At 35.6% G+C, this 20,342-nt stretch overlaps 1 protein-coding gene across 1 annotated transcript in view; it reads left to right on the top strand.

Annotated features, from left to right (window-relative positions):
• The window catches only part of LOC149424663 (inactive dipeptidyl peptidase 10), a 228,679-nt gene that overhangs the window by 185,628 nt on the left and 22,709 nt on the right, over window positions 1-20,342 (top strand). Inside the window, exon 10 of the mRNA XM_089630913.1 lies at window positions 1,958-2,087. Coding sequence (XP_089487039.1) covers window positions 1,958-2,087 — 130 coding nt within the window. The remainder of the gene's footprint in view (window positions 1-1,957; window positions 2,088-20,342) is intronic.

Here is a 20,342-nt window from a genome sequence, read left to right as displayed (position 1 = left end):
ACAAAGATATTAGAAGAACGAGATATGCTATGAGCAGTTCTTACTGTGTGGAATTGTTTTGCCGAGTGTCGCCGGTTTTGTTCACCAATACTACTGCACACCTTCGCTTACGCTAAGGTATCCGCACTAATACATAGAACAGATTTCTGTGCGTACACGTCCCGATACCGTTCAAAGTACCCTAATTAGGTAGTACTCCGCCTACGGTCCGGCGGCCAACATAGCATATCTCGTTCTTCTAATATCTTTGGATGGGTATATCCTCTACATTCACTTCGAAGTGATCATCATGCTATTTGATATTATAAATAATCAGGTTATTCTAATTAAAGAATAGCTAATTAATAAAAAATTAAGTGTAAAACAAAATTTTATAAGCATGATCTGAAGGGTTATTTTCTTCATCGTGTAGGGTGACCAATTGATATGTAGATATAAATTAAATTGGTATGGAGTGTGTGTTTACCGTAAAGAGTAGATTTCTCAGGGTATATCGAGCATTTCCATTGAATTTACAGTATATTATATTTAATTTCATTGTAATTAGAGGAGTATAATAAATACAATACACGTATTAATTTGTAATTACAAAAAAAATACGATAAGGGTTGATTAATAATACTTTGTTCGTTGAATGACTAATTAAGACTAATTCTAAACAAAATTAGTGAAAGGGATGGTTCCATGACCAAACAGAACAATGACAAAACAGAACACCATTGAAAAGTGATATAAAGTAATGAAAAAGGTTGAAACTATTCTGAACTATCTGAAATAACCTAAAACTATCCTTACCAAGTTTTTTTTCATTTTTCTATGGCTTTATAACATTATTGAAAAGTATTCTGTTTGCCACTGTTCTGCTTGATTCGGTTAGACACCTAAAATATATATCTAGAATACTTAAAAAATATCTTTTGGTTATCCTTATGAGAATGAATATGAACCTAATATCAACATTTACTGAATCCGAAAATGGTTTGAATTTCTAAAAACTTCACGACTAAGCGATTCGACTCTTTTTCTGAATATGTAAAATGAGCTTCAGTGATTCTTGAGCTGTTGAAAACTTTAACGTTGTTTGACATTTATGTAGGTGCGTCTTACATAGAAATAACCGGGTTTCATATTTTTATGGTTTGTTTGACATCGTCTTGTAATCTTGAGTGTCTTTTCCGAACAAACACTTCGAAAAAGATGTTCAAAGGTGACGTAACACCGCTCAGGAATCAATCAGGCCACTCTATTACGAACCCATTTATAAGACATTAAGTTTATTGTGTATTATATTTGTAGATGGGAATATTATGTTCCAAGCCTATTAATCTAATGTTTACATGACTAGCCCACGATATTGTGTTACAAGTAGGTTCATGATATTGTATAAATACGAGTATAATGGTGATGGTCCAATATACATAGTACTAGAGTAAATGGGAGATAAGGGTTAGCCTTCAAATATGTATCTTCTCCTAGACATAATAATAGATACCTTCAGTATTGTAACATCATGTAAGTGCGTAATAGTATTTTATGAAACATTACAGGATATTCCGCTGCCAGTGAATAAATTATTTTGTTTTTCTCACAATTTTTTGAGCTATAATAGATATTAAAATTGAATTTAATACAACCTGATCTGAGTGGGCATCGCGTCTGGGTCCCACCCAGGTATCATGAGTGCAATTCCTCGGATGGCTCTTCCTCGGATGAAGGACTTCGCCAGTCGAGGAATTGAACTCACAACGCGATGCCTGGATTGGACCCAATTGCGATGCCACCTCAGACACTGACCGATTATTTGAATAACTCTGACTTTCTTAATTTTTTTTCATCAAAATGTGTGAGCAGTTATCCTCGTGGCTCACCACGCGAGTTGTGCGCAGTTTGTTTTGTCACCAAGTAATGGCCAGTTAAGAAATAGAAGATGCTCAAGTATTTGTATGTAATTTTTCAGAGACTACTACTTCACATCAGCCAGCTGGGTGGGGAGCACCAACCTGCACGTGGCGGCGGTCTGGATGAACCGGGCGCAGAACCTAAGCATCGTCAGCGCGTGTCTGGCACCCAACTGGACGTGTCATGAGGTTTTTATCTTTATTTTTCACAATGTTCTCTTTTCATTTATTTCTTCCGTCTCTGCCAGCAGACCATTACGAGGGAAGGCCAGCTATGGGTTATAATAATTACGGTAAAGAGAACGATAAAGACTTGGTGAGGGGATAGAGAAAAATTCTTGGCGATATAAATGTGGATCGCTATTTTAAAAATACAGGGGCAGTTCGAAAAGTAATCACTGTTTAAATTTTAAAAAAAAACGCAAAGATGCATGTAGAAAAATGAGTATTGCTAATTTATTAAAAAAATCTTTAAATTATTAGTTATGCGGTTTAAAACTAGATTGTAGGTTGTTTCCTGATAAAATTCTAGTAAATTCCTAATATATCGGAACATGTTTTCATGCACGTGCATTTGTCTTGATAATATATAATGACGAAATGCAAAAATATTGTTTTATTGAAAACATTAGTTAAAGGCCTGCTATCCCGTTTTTGACTGGATTATCAATAATTTTAAAAAAAATCTTAGTAAATGTTTTTTTTCCGTATGTAAATATTACATTACTTACCCATTAAAACTACAGCTTTGCACTATTTTTCATGCCTTTCAAATTCAACTACTTTGCAAAACGTTTCTTTAATTTGCAAATTCTTTCTGCGTAAACCTTGGCCACCTAGGAATGTAGTCAATTTGTCACAGCATTGTGAATATCTTCATCGTCATCAAAGTTCCCTAAACCACTTCTACATGTGAATTAACATTTTGAGAACATTCCGTGTTCCCGTAAAGCCTGGATTTCATTTGATCCGTCCACATTCTCAGCCTTCTGAGTTTTACGCAGAAGAAATTTGCAAATTGGGAAACTCCATGACAAATACTTCAATTTAAACTAAAATTAAAAAAAAATTCAAAAAAAAGTCAATTCAATTTAAATTTTTTAAAAATAGCGACTTTATTGAAAAATAGTGGAAAACTGTAGTTTCAAGATGTACCTACGCAATAAACCATTCGTGTCTAACGGCTTTTTTATTTATAGCTAATTGGTGATTATTTTACAGCCCTCGTAAGTGCTTTGTGTATTTATTGAAGCTGGGTTTATACATATGTAAAGAAAAATATAATTTTCTTTAATTCAATGCAATGCCGAGCTTGTCTCGTCATTGTGGCTGTGTGTGTCGTGGACTGTCACTGGCTGGATGTGCGCCACAGTACCTACACAGTCGACTCGATATATCGTAGTTTATGGTGACATAGTAAAAATAATCTATGGGTTGTGACATGACAGATTGATGGAAATAATTTGTAATTGCTATCGTGATTGTGATTAAGGAATTGACATAAAATTAATAACATTAAATGTCGTTTCTTTCATTACAGGTAATGTTTTGTTACTGAATGCTTTTCTGTATGTAACTCTTGTGAGATTAACAAAATAAACCTCTTCTTTCATTACAGAGAAACTCAATTGTGTTTTAATTGACTGTCATTCAAATCACAAGGAAAATATCATTATACATATATCTATTTATATAAATAAAAATGTAAATGTTCGTTTTTTCAAAATCTTTAATCCAAGTTCTTCACCGATTGCTTAGAAATTTTGACACAACTTTGCATTAAAATGCGCGTACCTATATTTTTAAAAACAGGGCCATCATCTATCGTGGATGTAAAAGCAACACTCGCTATTGTTTCTCTGTCTGCAGACAGACTGGGCCACAGCAACGCGTGATGGGGTACAGCTAGTTAATGATAACTATAATATATACTGCCCAGCCCAACCCAGACATTGGGTAAAGGATTTAATAACAGTGTTACCAATTCTAATTTTCGTAAGAAAACCGGAAGGAAGGACAATCAATATTTTTTTCTAGAATCTGATAACATTTCGATTTCTGAACGGAAATTAGGTATAAATAGAATTATATTGAAAGAAATGATTATGTAATTTTAGTATTTCATGTAAAAGTTATGACATTTTTATGTGTGAACCGCATAAGAGACGGAACCGCTAATCATCTGGAACCAGAGGAACGATGGCATCCCAAAATTGGGTATGTTGTGAACAGTGTTGTCTCCTGACTTTGAAGTGTGATAGAGTGCTAAGTTTAAAAAATTCGACATTATTTATGATTTGTAGAAAGATTTTTTGTTTTTGTTTTCGATAATTCTTTTTATTGTATGAAAATTTCAGTTTGGCAGTGCACTGCACCGATTTCTTGAAAATCTTCATACCAAAAACCGAATTTTCGAAAAAAAAACGTTTTCGGCTACAACGACATCAATGATGTCATTTTTTTAAATATTATAACTCAATACACACCCAAAAGTCACGAACCGCCACTGGTTGTGAGACTGAAGGAAGTGGAGGGTGTAAGAAGATGGGGAAGAGGAACGTTCTGAAGTATCTGGCTAATCATATTTAGTCACCAAACATAACAGCTGTTTTTAAATAGCTAAATGTGTTTTTTCATAAAAATTTCGATAATGATGTTAAAAACACTGCCCACTTTTGCCGCAGCTCATTTTACGAATGAAAAAAACTCGTTAATATACCACAAACAACAACTCGCAGGAATCATTACGAGTTAACCTCATCAAACATCAAGCATCATGTATACTATTTTTGAAGTTATGTATGTTTTTTGACTGAAATTATTTGCGTTGCTGACGATCTGATTGATTTCTCAAAGCTAAATCTACTGCATAACTCAAACCTTGCTTTACAGTTTGTAATAATTAGTTCTTGTGTAATAGAGTACAGAAAATCGAACGTGAATTTAGGCATCTTCCATCAATTAGTGATAAAAATAGTTCTAATCTCGAGAAGGTTATTTCTAAATTTAAGTCGTAAACATTTACCAAGTTCCCGGAAACATTAAACAATAGCGAACATATCAATATTGACGTTGTTCGACGTTTGATCAAAAAAATTCTTTGTTGTAAACTACGAGAATTTTAAACGTGCCGACGAATTTTGTAGAGATTTCGGCTTACACGAGAGCTTAATTGACAGCAGCTGACAAGATGTCAAGAGCACGTGGAGGTGTCAACTGTCAGGCTAAATTGATGCTGATGACGTTACACATTTTATTATTAAAAATAAAAACGATACATTTTGCTACTGTGAACGGATTAGGCGAATCTAAAACATAATATTCCATACTTTTTAACAAGCAGCTTAATCTAATTACTGTACTGAATGATAATGAAAGTCAATTAATAATGCAGTTTAAAAGTAGTGTTTTCTTACATGCCTGAATTTGCCAAATTTCCTGCTTCTAATTTGATGGATATAGTTTTTAGATAACTGTTAATACGGAGTTTACGAGAATACATTTGCAGTCCAATCCAATTTTCTTCAAACTTAGTGGCTTTAACACATGAAAAGTAATTTAGTGTAAAATTTTAATAAATTTCGAACTTGCGTGGAAATATGAAATTAATTTATTACGGACGTTTTCTCAATTCCAATAGACATAAAAATGTGTAAGAAAACTTTTAGTTAAACATAATATAATATAATATAATTTTATTAACGGATATTGTGTGTTTACTATCGTTACGATAACAAACACTTCATGGAATGGTTAAAATTGTTTTAATTTCCATTTATTTTAAAATACCAAAGTGAATTTTGAATATTTGTGTTTGATAAAATGCATTTGAAAAACTATATGAGATCAGAACTTTTTAGTATATATTTTTGGGTTTTGAATACTTTGACTCTAACGTGAGATGATTAAGCAGTTTCCCCTTCCTAGAAGTTTCTTCACACTGTATCAAAAAGCAATTTTCCTTTTTTCGTAACTTTGACCTTTTCTAAAAAGTCAGTTTTTCCACATCTTCCTACATACATACTTTATCTACATTCTCACGATACTCTCCATAATCAGAGGTTGCATAGTTCCATTGTTAAGTTTTTTTTTAATAAGTCTTACGCAGGAGGCCATTAGGAAATTTACCTCACGGCCTATATCATCTTTGGGGATGCTGGGTGGAGTGTATTTTAAGTATATTAAGAAGATGCGGTTCTGGGAAGGAAAAAGGCACGAGGGGCGGGTAGGAATCTGGTGTTTAGTCCAGGAGTGACAGACGTATGAATCTATCTCTCCCATTGCGGCTCAAGGCGATGAGTCGAAAGAGACCAGCTGGAGAGATGAAAGGCCTCCAGTAGCTCAGCTGTTGGCAGATGCATCCGCCATCAAGGCATGGTCAAACTTCACTACATGGACCCTGCACTCCTGCTAATTCACTCAAAGTAGTGAACCACTTGGGGTGACCTTATTATTATTTTTTTTATTTAGGAAACAAACAGTCATTTATACATTTAGCATAAACAGCAATTATTTACAATATTAGACAAATAATGTTTTAATTAATTATTCTAATCATCCATTAATTCTAATCGTTGATTCAATATTTGAACCCATACAATATATTTATAAATGACATAGAAATATAAAGAATAAACATTATATGGAATTAAAAAATGTTATAAAAATAATTAAAGACAGTTAGTAGTAATACAGTTTTCGCATGATTATAATAAAAACCACAAAATAAACTATGATGATAGGATTATTTCACAAAATAAAAAAATAAGTTATCAGTTTAGTAAATTGCATTTTATATGGTTTCAAGTTACACTTGAAAATGTCTACATCTCGTAAGGCATTGTGAGTTTTATAGATAGGTTCTATTAAATAATTTTGTATATTAATTATCCAAACTGTTAATCACGTATAAACTTAACCCTTAAATGCATACTGTTGCAAAACTGCAACATACCGTTCAAACCACCTTTAACTCTTTGGTGTATACTTAATGCATGCCGTTTTAGAATTATCAAGGTCACGGTAATATATTTTATCGAGTGGCATCACCTTTTTTTTCTTTCGCGAATGTCAAATGTCACTTTTTCTTCAACAAAGTGAAGATTCTCGAAAATTGGTTGGAGGTTAGAATTACAGTTTGGTTTTGCTGTTATTATTTTGATTTTCTTAGGTAAGTAGACACAATAATACAATACTTATATGTAATAACTCGTATTTTTCAGAATTTTTTTAAAGTTTTTTTTTTTTTTTTTTCATACGTAAATTGTTCATATTATTTTTTAATACGTGGTGTTGTAAATTTGCAACAATTTTTTTTAATCAAATATCATTTAAAAATTACAAAAAAAAAATTCTTTATATTTCCTTGCATATGCATTTAAATATCTACAGAATATATTTTTTTCCAGAAAAATTAATAAATCATGCATTTAAGGGTTAAGTGTATTTGGCTGGACTTGGCATTCCATCCTTTCTAACAAAACACAGTACGCGGTACGTTTTACTTGCGAAAAATATGTAAATATAAGGCTAGGAATTTTTCCCTAGCAAATATTAAAATATTCATTATTTTTTCCATACCTCGCAGTTCGCAGCACCACCCCGTCCCGTGTATTACCCGTAGTGAGTTACGAAAAGTTGTGAGTTTATAGGCGATGGCGATCCAGCTACGGGAACGCTGAATGCTTCATAATTGCATATCTGAACTCAGAGGCGGACCCGACACCCGGCACCTGCCCCGCCCTGGGGCCCGAGGAGCACTAAACTTCATTAAAAGAACATCAAACAATAAACTCTCTCGTGCACACTAGATAATATAACTAACTACTAGACTAGAAGGCAAAATGGAGATACACTCCCAACAACGGAATGGTTTATTTAAATTAAACTATTTTTTTTACGATAAGTTAAATGTTTAAGGGACAAGGTTTTTTATGCATAGCATAAAGGATAACATAATATTTTTATTAAATCTTCGAAGAAAAAATACCGGCATGCAATTGAACCTTCAATCTATAAAGTTGGATGTTTTCTATGGGGAAAAAATTTTTTACGCAATAATTGTTGAATGAAAAATAGTACATACAAAATAATATGGCGGGTTTTGATTATGCCGACGTAGCGCAATTGGCAGAGAACCTGACCGACAATCAGAAGGCTGCGTGGTCAATTCCCGTCGGCGGCATGTATTTTTTCTCGGATTTTTTTTTCAATTTATATAGATGTTTTGGGCTTATAATTATCGCTTAAAAATAATGTCATTTTGAACTTCAATTAATTTGATTTCTTGTCCTATTTTTCAACAGCTACATGATATTTCAAGGTAGAATAGCTGGCTATGACAATGATTTTACTAGCAGAAAATATTTGCTTTGTTTTAGGAATTTTAAACTACACGATTAGAGTTTTTGCTGCTTCGGAAAATAGATTTTCTGCTCTTTGCTAAGATTTTCAGTATTTTTTGTCACTGGATAAAAATACGGTTTAGTTTCTGGCTTCATATAATTATGTAGTTGCAGTTGGTTGGCCATACTCTAAATTAAATTGAAAGTTTTCTTTCTTTGAGAACCCAACTGATTTGAGCACGCACTGAAAATCGTTCACAAATCATGTGTTTTCAAGATTTCGATTACGCTAGAAAACATTCTGCTTTATTATTTCCAATGTATTTTCACAATATGCGAAAGATTTAAAGTTTACTTATCTGATTCTGATCATCGCACTAAAATGTATCGTTTTATAAATTATATTATAGTTATTGATTTTTAAAAATTATCTAAAACCACACATTCTAAAACGGTTCCAATTGACTACAGCGTCATTATGAAGTAGAAGACGCTACTGGCTGGTAAGACGGTGGTCAATAACGTTGGCCGGTGTGACGTGAACAACGCCACAGTCACGAACAAAAATCGACCTATCATTTTGGCATCAAATCAAAAATGGCACATAATTTTATCGTTGACTCGAAAATAATACAAAATATGCCTTCATAAGTCATTGAATTCTTTTTGATAATAAATAATTTTTTATTTGGCTTGTATTTTTTTTCAATTGGTCGATTTCATGGTAATATTGTTCAGTCCGCCCCTGTCAAAAGTGGTTCCAGCATTTCAGCAAAATACCATAGTTTTGGCAACTAATTTGACTAAAATAAACGTGAAACTGCTCACGGACACAAACATTTCCCCGCCGCGTCGTAGCTGAGTTTTTATTTAGCCAAAAAAGCGTGCAACCCGAACAAATGCATTAACTCTGCCGAGGTTTTTTTTGTTCTCTTTCTTCCAAACTTTGGCAATAGACATAAACCACGTAACCTTTATTTATTAGATGCTTCAGAATGGTACAGTGAATTCTGAAAGTTTCTGTACTAGGAGTTCTCTGAATTAGTAGACCTCGCATCTAAAAAAGTGCGCTTGTAATAATTTTCTCGTAATAAATAAAAAAAAAAAACAAATTTCCTCAGAAATCTAAAAGTAGGTAGGCATTTAAGTATCTCCTTAATTATAAAGTCTTTTATGTAACTTTTTTATTTCAATTGATGAACTGTACATTTTGCAAAATAAACGTCACAATCTCAAAGATTTTTCAAACTTTCTTCAGGCAGTTAGGTAAACCGTTAAAACGGCCACCATCTTGTATCGGAAACATAAGTACAAACAAATTTACAAACAGAATAAACGCAAGACGATAGAGTTATAACAGGACTCCGTTACGCTCAGTCAACAATACGAAATTTATAATACAGTACCTACATTTTGAATAAGCAGCAAAAAAATTGGGGTAATTTAAAAAGTTTGCGCTTTGACCTACTTTCTTGGTATTGTGTAAGCAGGTACGTATTTTGCAGCCATATCTCTAATAATTTGTACAGGTGTATAAAAATACGGATTCTAAATCTCCGTGGTATAGAGGTATTGGATAGGAATCCAACAATATGGAAATGTCCTCCCTTTTTATGAGCTTTCAATAAAAAACAATTATTTGTAAATATGTTCGTTGTATCCCAATAATATTAACCAACACTTGTGAAACCAGGTTTTATGATGTATTTGTTTCGCTCCCAGACATTGCCAGATATTCGAATTTAAACATATATATAACGTATACCACGGTGCCCTAAAGCTCCATAGCTTTTGACAATACGCGCCGGACAATGGATACTCGTACGTTGACGAGAAAAAGTTGTATACATTCTACAACGTCACATTTCTAAGGTTTTTGCTCTTACAGAAAACAAATTTTCTGCTTTGTTTCTGTAAACCCCAGTCAAAGCAACAGAGACAAGTGGATTCATTTGCGATGACTCGCCGCCATGGTTTGAGTACAATAAATTCTGCACACGCTATGCAAAATACGCCGTTCATTCGTCAGACGATTAACTTTATTAAAAATTCTTAGTTTGTGTACATTATAAGCGTTCTCATTACATGAAGTGTTGATTCAGCTCCCGTACTTTGTATATTAAATATCTACTTCCATATCTATTAAATTCCAATGATCAGCGGTTCCTGGATTTTACCTCTGGACTTGAAACAGCCTGTTAACCGTTTCTCCCGTTTGATTGATTGGATCATTCAATCTTTTAATTCGATATTTTCACCAGGGAACTTCCATCACCCGCGCCCTCCAGCCCCTCTCCCGCCTTCTATAAACAAATTTGATCGGACAAAACTTTTCTTAACCCTTCGAGGGCCGAGTTATTTCTTAGTTCAAAGAATGCCAATATTTTAACGTATCACAAAATATCGGCTGTTACAAGGGTTAGCCATCCGATTTTTTGACATTGTGTTCATTTAGTTATTTTATGTAAAATATTATATTTGACACAAATCTGACAAGAAATCTCTTATTTTTCATATTTATTCGTTTACAATTACCTAAATAATATAATAATTAACTTAATATAATATGATACTTAACTTAATAATATCATACTTAACTTAATATAATTATACTAAACTTAATAATATGAAACTTAACTTAATAATAAAATACTTAACTTAATAATATAATACTTAACTTAATAATATAAAACTTAACTTAATATTACAATACTTAACAACAATATGATACTTCACGATTATAATACTTAACATTAAAAGATGTAGGTATTATGGTGCCCTACTAAAACTTTTATTTTAATATGGCATTGGGGAGATCAGAAATAGATAATATAATAACACCAAATACAGACTGAAACTGAAACCACTCAACTGAACAAAAAAAACAGAATTTTTAACAATTACAGTACCAAAGTATTCCTCAAATATTTTTTGTAAAATACATTTTACTTGTCGAAAGCTGTCGACCAACAACCATGTTTTTAATAACAATGGTATTGGGTGACTTTCATTTTATGATGATTATGACTACATTAATTTTACTTTATTACATGTCATCGATGGTCTAATTTATTACGTCAATCAAATGCTTTCAATGATTTTCGTATTCTGAATCTGCCAATAATTTTCGGTGACCTTGATTTTTGATGTCATCGTTTTTCAGAGGTTATTTTACAATTTCATTCGGTCTCCCGATTGACCTGATGTAAAAATAAGAATGGCACATATTTTGTAGCTGTAAGTATAATTGATGTTGTATTCAGACTTTTTGACTGCTTGTCTTTATTTTTGCCTTTATTTTAACCTAACCTAACCAAAAACTTTATGAAACCAACTATCATTTTGAAATTATAATGCTTAATTATCGCCGTCATCAATCATAGGCCATTTACTAATTCAGTGCTATTCAGACACTATGTTTATTCCTGCCAGTGATATCAACGAGAAAACGGTTAACATGTAAAATATTTAAAAAAATACAATTAAATATTCCAATAAACGTGTCGCATTCCTCCGTCGGATGGTTGTATCTCCCTCTAATGAAACAAATTCTCCAGTTTCCGCTTGGCCAGATTTTGTAAAGCCAGACTTTGCGAGGAATCAAATGGCATCATTTTCGAAAATCTTTCCAACTTTTGCGGACGCATTTTTCGTATTCGCAAAATCTTTGTGGGCCCAAAGACTTATCTAAGTTTTTATCGATAGCCGAGATTTTCCTTTTGAAAAACGCCGAACGCTTCAATTAAGTCCTGTTTGCCGATAATTTGTTCAAGACTTGTTGGAGTGTAAAATATTAGTTTGATTTTAGATAGCTCTTATGATAGATCTTTAAGTTTCTTACACTTAATGCTAATAAAACCAAATTCATCACTTTCAAAATACAATAAAAAAAAACTCCGAAAGAAAACCTGAACTTTAAAAATACATGCTCCCATCACTTAATTGGGTATTGTAATAATTGTAACTTATCTATGTGTAAAAATTGATCAAAAATTTAAAATTGACCGAGAATATTAACTATTTAAATAATGAAATAAAAAAAGTTATTTCTTCAAAACCACCAGGAATGTCCTGGAATACTTAAAAAATACTTAATAAATATATACATGGCTCTCTGCCAATCGTACATATAATTCGGTATTATCGAATGGGATGTGCAAATGACAATATCCTAAAATCACTCATTTAAACTCAAAAAGCCATAGTAAAACTTATTCTGGAAGTCCCGGTAAGAACTAGCATTATGTCACTTAAATTATTCTATTCTAAAACAATACCCCTTTACATTCATAAATACAAAATACAAGAAATAACAACTAACACATTTCTTAAAAACACAAGATCTCAAGGTCAAAAACATATCCAACAAGCAACTACAAATATATTATTTGGACAGAAAAGCTTCCTATATTATGGTACTAAACTCTACGACAAAATCCCACTCTCATTCAAAACTTACAACAATATTTTAACATTTAAATATCAAATAAAAATCTGGATACAAAAACATAGGGAGATTAGAAATAGATAATATACTGACACAAAATTCAAATGAAGCTAAAACCACTAAACTGAACAAAAAAAACACCATCTAATACATATATGATTATTTCAGAGAAAACCCTATTCGATATATTTATAATTACTTTATACTATCCATACTATTAAATTTTAATCACGTGTAGATGAAATCCGCAGCAAATGAGATCCCAGTGAGGTTATATTATATCTAAGTGATACAAAAAACACTTATTATTATATTATTTATCCCTCTGAATTAAAATGGGACTTTTTTGCCTCGTACACATAATCAACAGCGTGGTCGATGCGTATTCACTAACAAAATTCAAACCTGATGTGTCACAACGTTATAACTACAACAATATTTTAATGCCATTCAATTTTATACTTAAAGTAATCAATTACACACGTACAACATATACACATTTCTCTGAAATCGAATGACATCCTACCCGATAGGCATTTGGTGAGATTGGTAGAGTTGTCCACTCCAGTTCCTAGGCAGGAAGATTCAGTCCTCAGTCAAACCATTTTTTAAATATTAAAAAAAATTTAAAGAGTTTTTCACTAAAAAAAGCTTGTTTTTTACTGGTTGTTTTTTTCAGTTTTCTTTGTGTGTTCAATTAAGGCAAGTGCTACGATCGACCGAATTTTTTGATTTTTTATTAATTTTCACAGTTTTCTTTTAACTTTGATGAACCCTTATTCTTTTATGATTGACTTTTGCAGGTAAGCGTAGAATTAGGTACTTACTTCTTATTAATTTTATCTAATAATTAAATTAGCCCCGTAGAAAGAACGTATTTGCTTGACGTGTTCCAATTTCAGACACCGTTTACTTTCACTTTCTTTATAAATCATCGTTGCCGGAGAAATTTTATGCAAGACGTGCTTCCCGCCCAGTGTTCAAAAGAAACGTCCAGAAAATTTAATAAGATAAAACAAGATAGACTACCTCTATCAGTATACTAGGGTTTATATAGTTCTTAAAGAAATTCAAATTTAAAGTGCAGCGACAGAACTTGGACAAGCCTGGCTTTCGAATCATTTCCACAGGCAGAAGGAGCAGCTGCCGCAAAGTGATCCACAGGAAAGGATAAAGGTTCTACAGGACATATTACCTTAATTTTATAATCCATGTGTGGTGATATGCAGGTACTGCAATAGCAGTGGCAGTGAACGCAACCGTTCTGCGATGTAAAAGACAATTGACATTCAATTAGAACGCCAGTTAGAATACAAGCTATTTCGGCAAGATGTCAAATATTAAACTCGGAGATTTATTAAGGTGTTTTAATGGCGAGAGCGACGTTATTCAGTGGATAACAAAAGTCGAGTTGGTTTTAAAAATTAAAGAAGTAAAGGATGTGTGCGCGATCATCCCGATGTTTCTGGAGGGACCTGCATTTGCTGTCTACAATGAGCTGAGTGCAGAGGATAAGGGCAATGGTGACGCCATAAAAAATGCGTTGATTTGTGCGTTCGCAACAAACCCGTTTCTGGCCTATGAGGAGTTCGTGAGGCGCACATGGCGTGATGAGCCGGTCGACGTCTATATGACGGACCTGAGGAGGTTGGCAAGGCTAGCGGGTGTGACGTCGGATGCTCTCCTCATGAAAGCTTTCATAGTGGGTCTGCCTTCAGTGGTATCACGTGAATTGCGCGCGCAGCCAAAAGTAGAGACAATGCCGCTGTCAACAATCATGGAGCGTGCTAGAGCTCTTATGGCAGAGCTCGTGGATCAGCCTGTCGTGGCGGTGGCTCAGGGCCAACAGAAATTTGTCGCAATATCTCCAAATGCAAGACGGCGTTGTTTTAAATGTGGTGGGCCACACATGGTCAAATTCTGTTGTGAGCAGCTGAAAAGTGTCTGTTGGAACTGCGGAAAAGATGGTCACTTGGCCAGGCACTGTGGGAAGGGAAACGGAAGCAGGAGAACTGGTGCGTCGGCAGCTCTTCTGAATCAAGAATAAAGGCGCTACCAATAATCCAAGTTGCAGTCAATGGAAAGCAGGTGCGTGCACTCGTTGACTCAGGGTGTTCTCGTACAGTAGTGATGAGTGGGCTGTGTAGTGTACAAGGTCCTGGTTGTGATGTGATTGCTGTTGATGGCAGTCGTGTATTTTGTGAGGGGCGAGGTGTCGCCAAGATAGTAGTTTGGGGATGCCATAGTCTCACTGGCTCCAGACGGGAGCAGTTGGGACTCTTGTGCGGTAATACTGTAAAAAAAAAAAAAAAAAAAAAAAAAAAAAGTGCATGGTGTGTCGCTACTGGTAGACTGTGTGGTGGTGAAAAAACTATTAAGTGCAGTCGATGTTATACTGGGCATGGACGTTATCGAAGAACTGGGTGGTGTTACGATAATGCGCGATAGGGTAGAGTTCGTAAGAAGCAGACTAGACGAGTACAGTGCGAATTGTGTCGAGTCTGGTGAAACCTCGGCAGACAGAATATCTGTTGAGAACAAGGATTTTAAAGCTACATTCAACGGAAGAAACTGGTGCGTGAGTTGGGTGTGGAGAGGTTCTCCTGCTGAATTAGAAAACACTGTAGAGTGCTATAGAAGCACTAAGTTACCAGAAGCGGAGGCAGCTTTTGAAGAAGAGATTCAAAGGTGGATCTCCCAGGGCTGGCTCAGGCCATGGAAGGGAAGCTCCGGTGGTATCCTTCCTTTAATGGCTGTGATCCAAAAGAACAAAGGAAAAGTACGTCCTGTCTTGGATTATCGTGAACTCAACGAGAGTGTTCAGTGCCATACTGGTGAGGATGTAGCAGTGTGTGATGAGACACTTCGGAAGTGGAGGAAGCTACGTGAACCTCTAAAGTTGCTTGATCTCCAATCAGCATATTTACAAGTGCACATTGACGAAAAACTTTGGAAGTACCAACTCATTAAGTATAAAGGCAAAACATACTGTTTGACAAGATTAGGTTTTGGGTTAAAGTGTGGTCCCAAAATCATGACACGGATTGTAAACGAGGTGCTCTCGCTTGACGAAAGGGTGCGACGGGGCACAGATAGCTACATCGATGACATTATAGTGAATGAAAACATAATATCAGCTGAAGAGGTTGCGGCACACTTGCATACTTACGGTCTCGTAACTAAACCTCCCGAGAAGCTGGAGGGCGCAAGAGTACTCGGATTGCGTATTGAACGTGATAAGGTCGGACGTCTAATATTTAGAAGAGGCAATGACATTCCCATAATGCAAGAAGGATCGCACCTGAGTAGAAGGGAATTATTTTCTATCTGTGGCAAGCTGACTGGGCACTATCCTGTGTGTGGATGGTTAAGGACAGCCTGCAGCTTCATGAAGAGAGAGTGTCAAGGCCAGGCATGGGATGATTACGTTGGCGACAGGGCCCAACAAATGGCTGAAGAGCTTGTGGTGAGAGTGAGAATTGACGATCCTGTAAAAGGGGAGTGGCTAGTGCCTGAATCATTAGGTGATGCCAGAGTTTATTGTGATGCAAGTAATCTGGCCCTTGGAGTTACCTTGGAAATTGAGGGAAGAACTGTTGAAGACGCCGCATGGCTGCGTAAGACAACCGATGTAGCGCATATTAACATAGCGGAGCTAGATGCTGTCCTGAAGGGATTAAACCTAGCTCTCAAGTGGAATCTTCAAGTTGTAGAAATAATTACAGATTCGGCAACGGTTTTGTGCTGGGTGAAATCTACACTTACCGGGAGTAGTCGTGTAAAAGTTTCTGGCATGTCAGAGATGCTCGTCAAGCGGCGTCTGGGATTGGTGAAGGAGATTGTAGAAGAATTTGATCTCACATTGTCGATCACCCTTGTAGAGTCTTGTAAAAATAAAGCCGATGTACTTACTAGGGTCTGCAAGGCCTGGGTAAAGAGTAGCCATGACAGGAAACGTCATGAAAGAGACTTACAATCTTCAGAGTATGAAGAGAGGTTGGAGATACTTGAAAAAGAAACTGGAGAGCAAATATGTGCTTTAAGCGTAGAAGCTTTACATGCTCAGCATCATTTTGGAGTAGAGCGAACGCTTCATCTTGCCCGGCTGGTTGATCCCGAGGTGAGAAGAGAGGACGTCGATAGATGCGTACGTAACTGCATACAATGCAGGACAATTGACCCACCGCCGTCAACCCATGAAGCGGGTAACCTCAATGTTGCAACAAATTGGAGTCGCTTGGCAGTTGATGTCACTCATTTCGGTAGGAAATGTTTCTTCACACTCATCGATTGCGGGCCAAGTAGATTTGCCGTGTGGCGGGAAATCGAATCAGAGAACGCAGTTTCGATTGTCAAAAATCTGGAAGAAGTGTTTCGGGAAAGAGGCCCGCCCAGTGAAGTTCTCATGGACAATAGTACTGCGTTTCATTCCTATAGTGTTACAGATATGTGTAAGAGATGGAATGTACGTCAAAGATTTCGCGCGGCATACCGTCCAGCAGGAAATGGTATAGTTGAACGACATCATTGAACAATAAAGAGAACTGCAGCCAGAAGTGGAAGCGATCCTCTGCAGGCAGTATTTTGGTATAATTTGGCTGCGAAGAGTCAGAAGGATGAGGGTGTTGCGCCTTCTAGCTCGGTTCACACTTATTCATGGAGGCACCCTTCTGCGCAAGTGAATATAGAAGAGGAAGTATCGACTGAGTTTGAAGTGGGCGATGTCGTTGCGGTCAAACCAGTAGACAAAAGATGCACATCACGCTGGAGGCAAGGAAGGGTGACAGGACTTAATTCAGTCAACAATATCATAGTTGATGGTGTACCAAGACATGTGCTTGACCTGCGGAAGATGCCTGACAGAGAACGAACTGAGTCTGAAGAGAGATGCGAGGAATTGGCCACAAGTCCCACCGTAAATCTTCTCGATGTGTTTGAAGAAGACAGTGAAGAAGAAGGAGAGACCAGTACAGAAGGACGACCCACTAGGGTGCGAAGGCCTCCGGGCTGGTTAAGTCAATTTGTACAGTGATGACGACATCAGGAGGGCGTGTGGTGATATGCAGGTACTGCAATAGCAGTGGCAGTGAACGCAACCGTTCTGCGATGTAAAAGACAATTGACATTCAATTAGAACGCCAGTTAGAATACACCATGTTTTTAGATTATAAACGTATGAAGTTTAATCGGATAACTTTGAATCCCATCGCTATCGTAGGTGGGCGGCCATCTAGGACGCTTTCCTTCGTATTCAATCAAATATTAAATTCGAATGTTCTTTTTTATGTATATTTTATTAAGCTATAAAATTTTACATTTCACATGTACTACAAACCTATTGTAAAACTACTATAATTTTATTCTATTACTTACATAGTGATATTTGAACTTCACAACATATGTTTCATAGAGAGCGGACGTGGTTTAACCGCTCCGGTTTGCTTAATCCTTTCAGAAGGTTTCCCTTGCTAAGAGATTGCTGAAAAATGTTCAGCATCCGTGTTTTATATAGTGCTTACCTTCTTATTTCACGAAATGCGCGTAACTTCTACCGTTTAGCCGGAATTTGCAATTATTATAGCATTTTAAACCGATTAAATTTGGAAAGTGAAGCCAGAACAAAGATTCTCAATGCAGTCGAAGATTTTATACCTGACCCCTCAAGTGTCAAGTGGTGTAGGGATTTACGGGACCTCTTCAACCGAGGATATCTACCTAGAAAACACACAAGCAAAATTTTATTTAAAAATTTTGTTTTTGTTTATGTTTTTTGTTACAGATGACACACATACACTTCACTTTGACTTTGGTTCAAGATTTTGCTTATGATAGCCTGCGATAAGCGAGCTCTATAGGTCTGAGACAGAGGTATGAAATCGTCGGATCACGACAATAGAAAATTTTTTTAATTTTTTTTGTTGGATTTTATTTAGGTATTAGAACCAGGAAAGAGTCTAAAAGAGTCGAGAAGATGCACTAAGTGGCATGAATAGCTAAGAAGTGACTAGGGAGACTAAAATAGACTAGGATGAGGCGATTTTGCTCAGCGGTGCTGCCAAGGTCTGTTATCTATGTGAGGATATTGTGTCAGCGCTCTTTATCAGCAGCAGACACATGTCAGCGCTATATTAGCAGCAGAAACATACCTGAACGGATGACGAACCTCGTGCTGGCGCGTTTGGTGGACGGGGTAGTCTCTCTCGCTGCAGCAGCTGGTACAGTTCCTTCACCACCTAGGATTCTTGCAGCAGAGTCTCCATCTTCTATCTTCGTCGAACGTCACAGGGGTGCAGCTGAGGTTTGTTATCTATGTGAGGATATTGTGTCAGCGCTCTTTATTAGCAGCAGACACATGTCAGCGCTATATTAGCAGCAGACACATACCTGAACGGATGACGAACCTCGTGCTGGCACGTTTGGTGGACGGGGTAGTCTCTCTCGCTGCAGCAGCTGGTACAGTTCCTTCACCACCTAGGATTCTTGCAGCAGAGTCTCCATCTTCTATCTTCATGTCACCTGTTCCTGTTCTTCATTTTATTTTACTTAACTTCATTTTACTTTACTTAACTTCACTTTATTTTGGTAATATTTATATATTTTTAAATACCTGCATCAACTGTAAAGCGCCCCTGAGGTGATAACTCACAAAAGCGGCGCTATAAAAATTGTCCACTATTTATTTATTATTGTGACACATAAGACAAGACTCAAGACTCTTAACTTCCTTAACATTTAAGGGTTCTCTGGTCTGTTCAAGACATTTGTTGGAAAGAAAAGTAAATAATACGTAACCATAAAGCAAATTAAGTACCCTGCGAAGTTTTTTAGCATTTTAAATGAATACAGTGTAATCTTTCACTACAAATAATGTATCAATATTATTAATTAATTCATTCATGATGCTCAGTTCACGTAGGGAGTCAAAAAGCTCTCAGCCTCGAAAAGCTATCTCCAATGGCCACTATTTGTGTCACATATTGTCATGTATATTTATGTCACAGAATTGTGGTATTGGCTAGAAAAGGATTCCGCGAGCTTTTACTCTCCCAATGTGAACACAGGCAATTACTAAATATTTATTCATATCTCATAACTCCAGAGAATTACCTTCTTTACCATTTATGATTGGAATGAAATTAAAAAAATATTTTCACATTGTTATAAATCTCAGCATACCATATAAATTTTATGTTTTAATTTTCATACAAACATTAATACTAATCATCCGATTCTCGTCATAATTTCACCTATCTCTAACAATGTACCTTTATTTGTTGCCTTTCAAACAATACATTTTTTTACTACGCGTGGGAACCAGAATTTTTGTACAAAGACCGATATAATGTGAAATTTAATAAATTCTAATTTAGGGTCGCTCGGTACTTTGTAGAAGTGGTGAAAACGCCAAAGCACAATTAAACAGGATAAGCTTTAAGCTTTTCACATTCATTTCCAAGTTGTTTTTCACGAACATCGCAATTTCGTAAAATAGTTAATTTTGACATTAAGTATTATGATAATTTAGTTTATTTGCCTTCCACCTAATTCTTCAACCTTTTAGGTAATTAGAAGGTGTTGTTTACAAAAAATACAATGATTAGAAGAAGTAGTTATGTTGTATTACATGGCATGTGTTTATCAATAACAGAAAAA

Source organism: Hesperophylax consimilis, chromosome 4 (assembly GCF_061612785.1).
Source record: "Hesperophylax consimilis isolate HC1 chromosome 4, BYU_Hcon_1.0, whole genome shotgun sequence".
NCBI lineage: Eukaryota > Metazoa > Arthropoda > Insecta > Trichoptera > Limnephilidae > Hesperophylax > Hesperophylax consimilis.
This window is presented reverse-complemented; position numbering and strand designations above follow the sequence as displayed.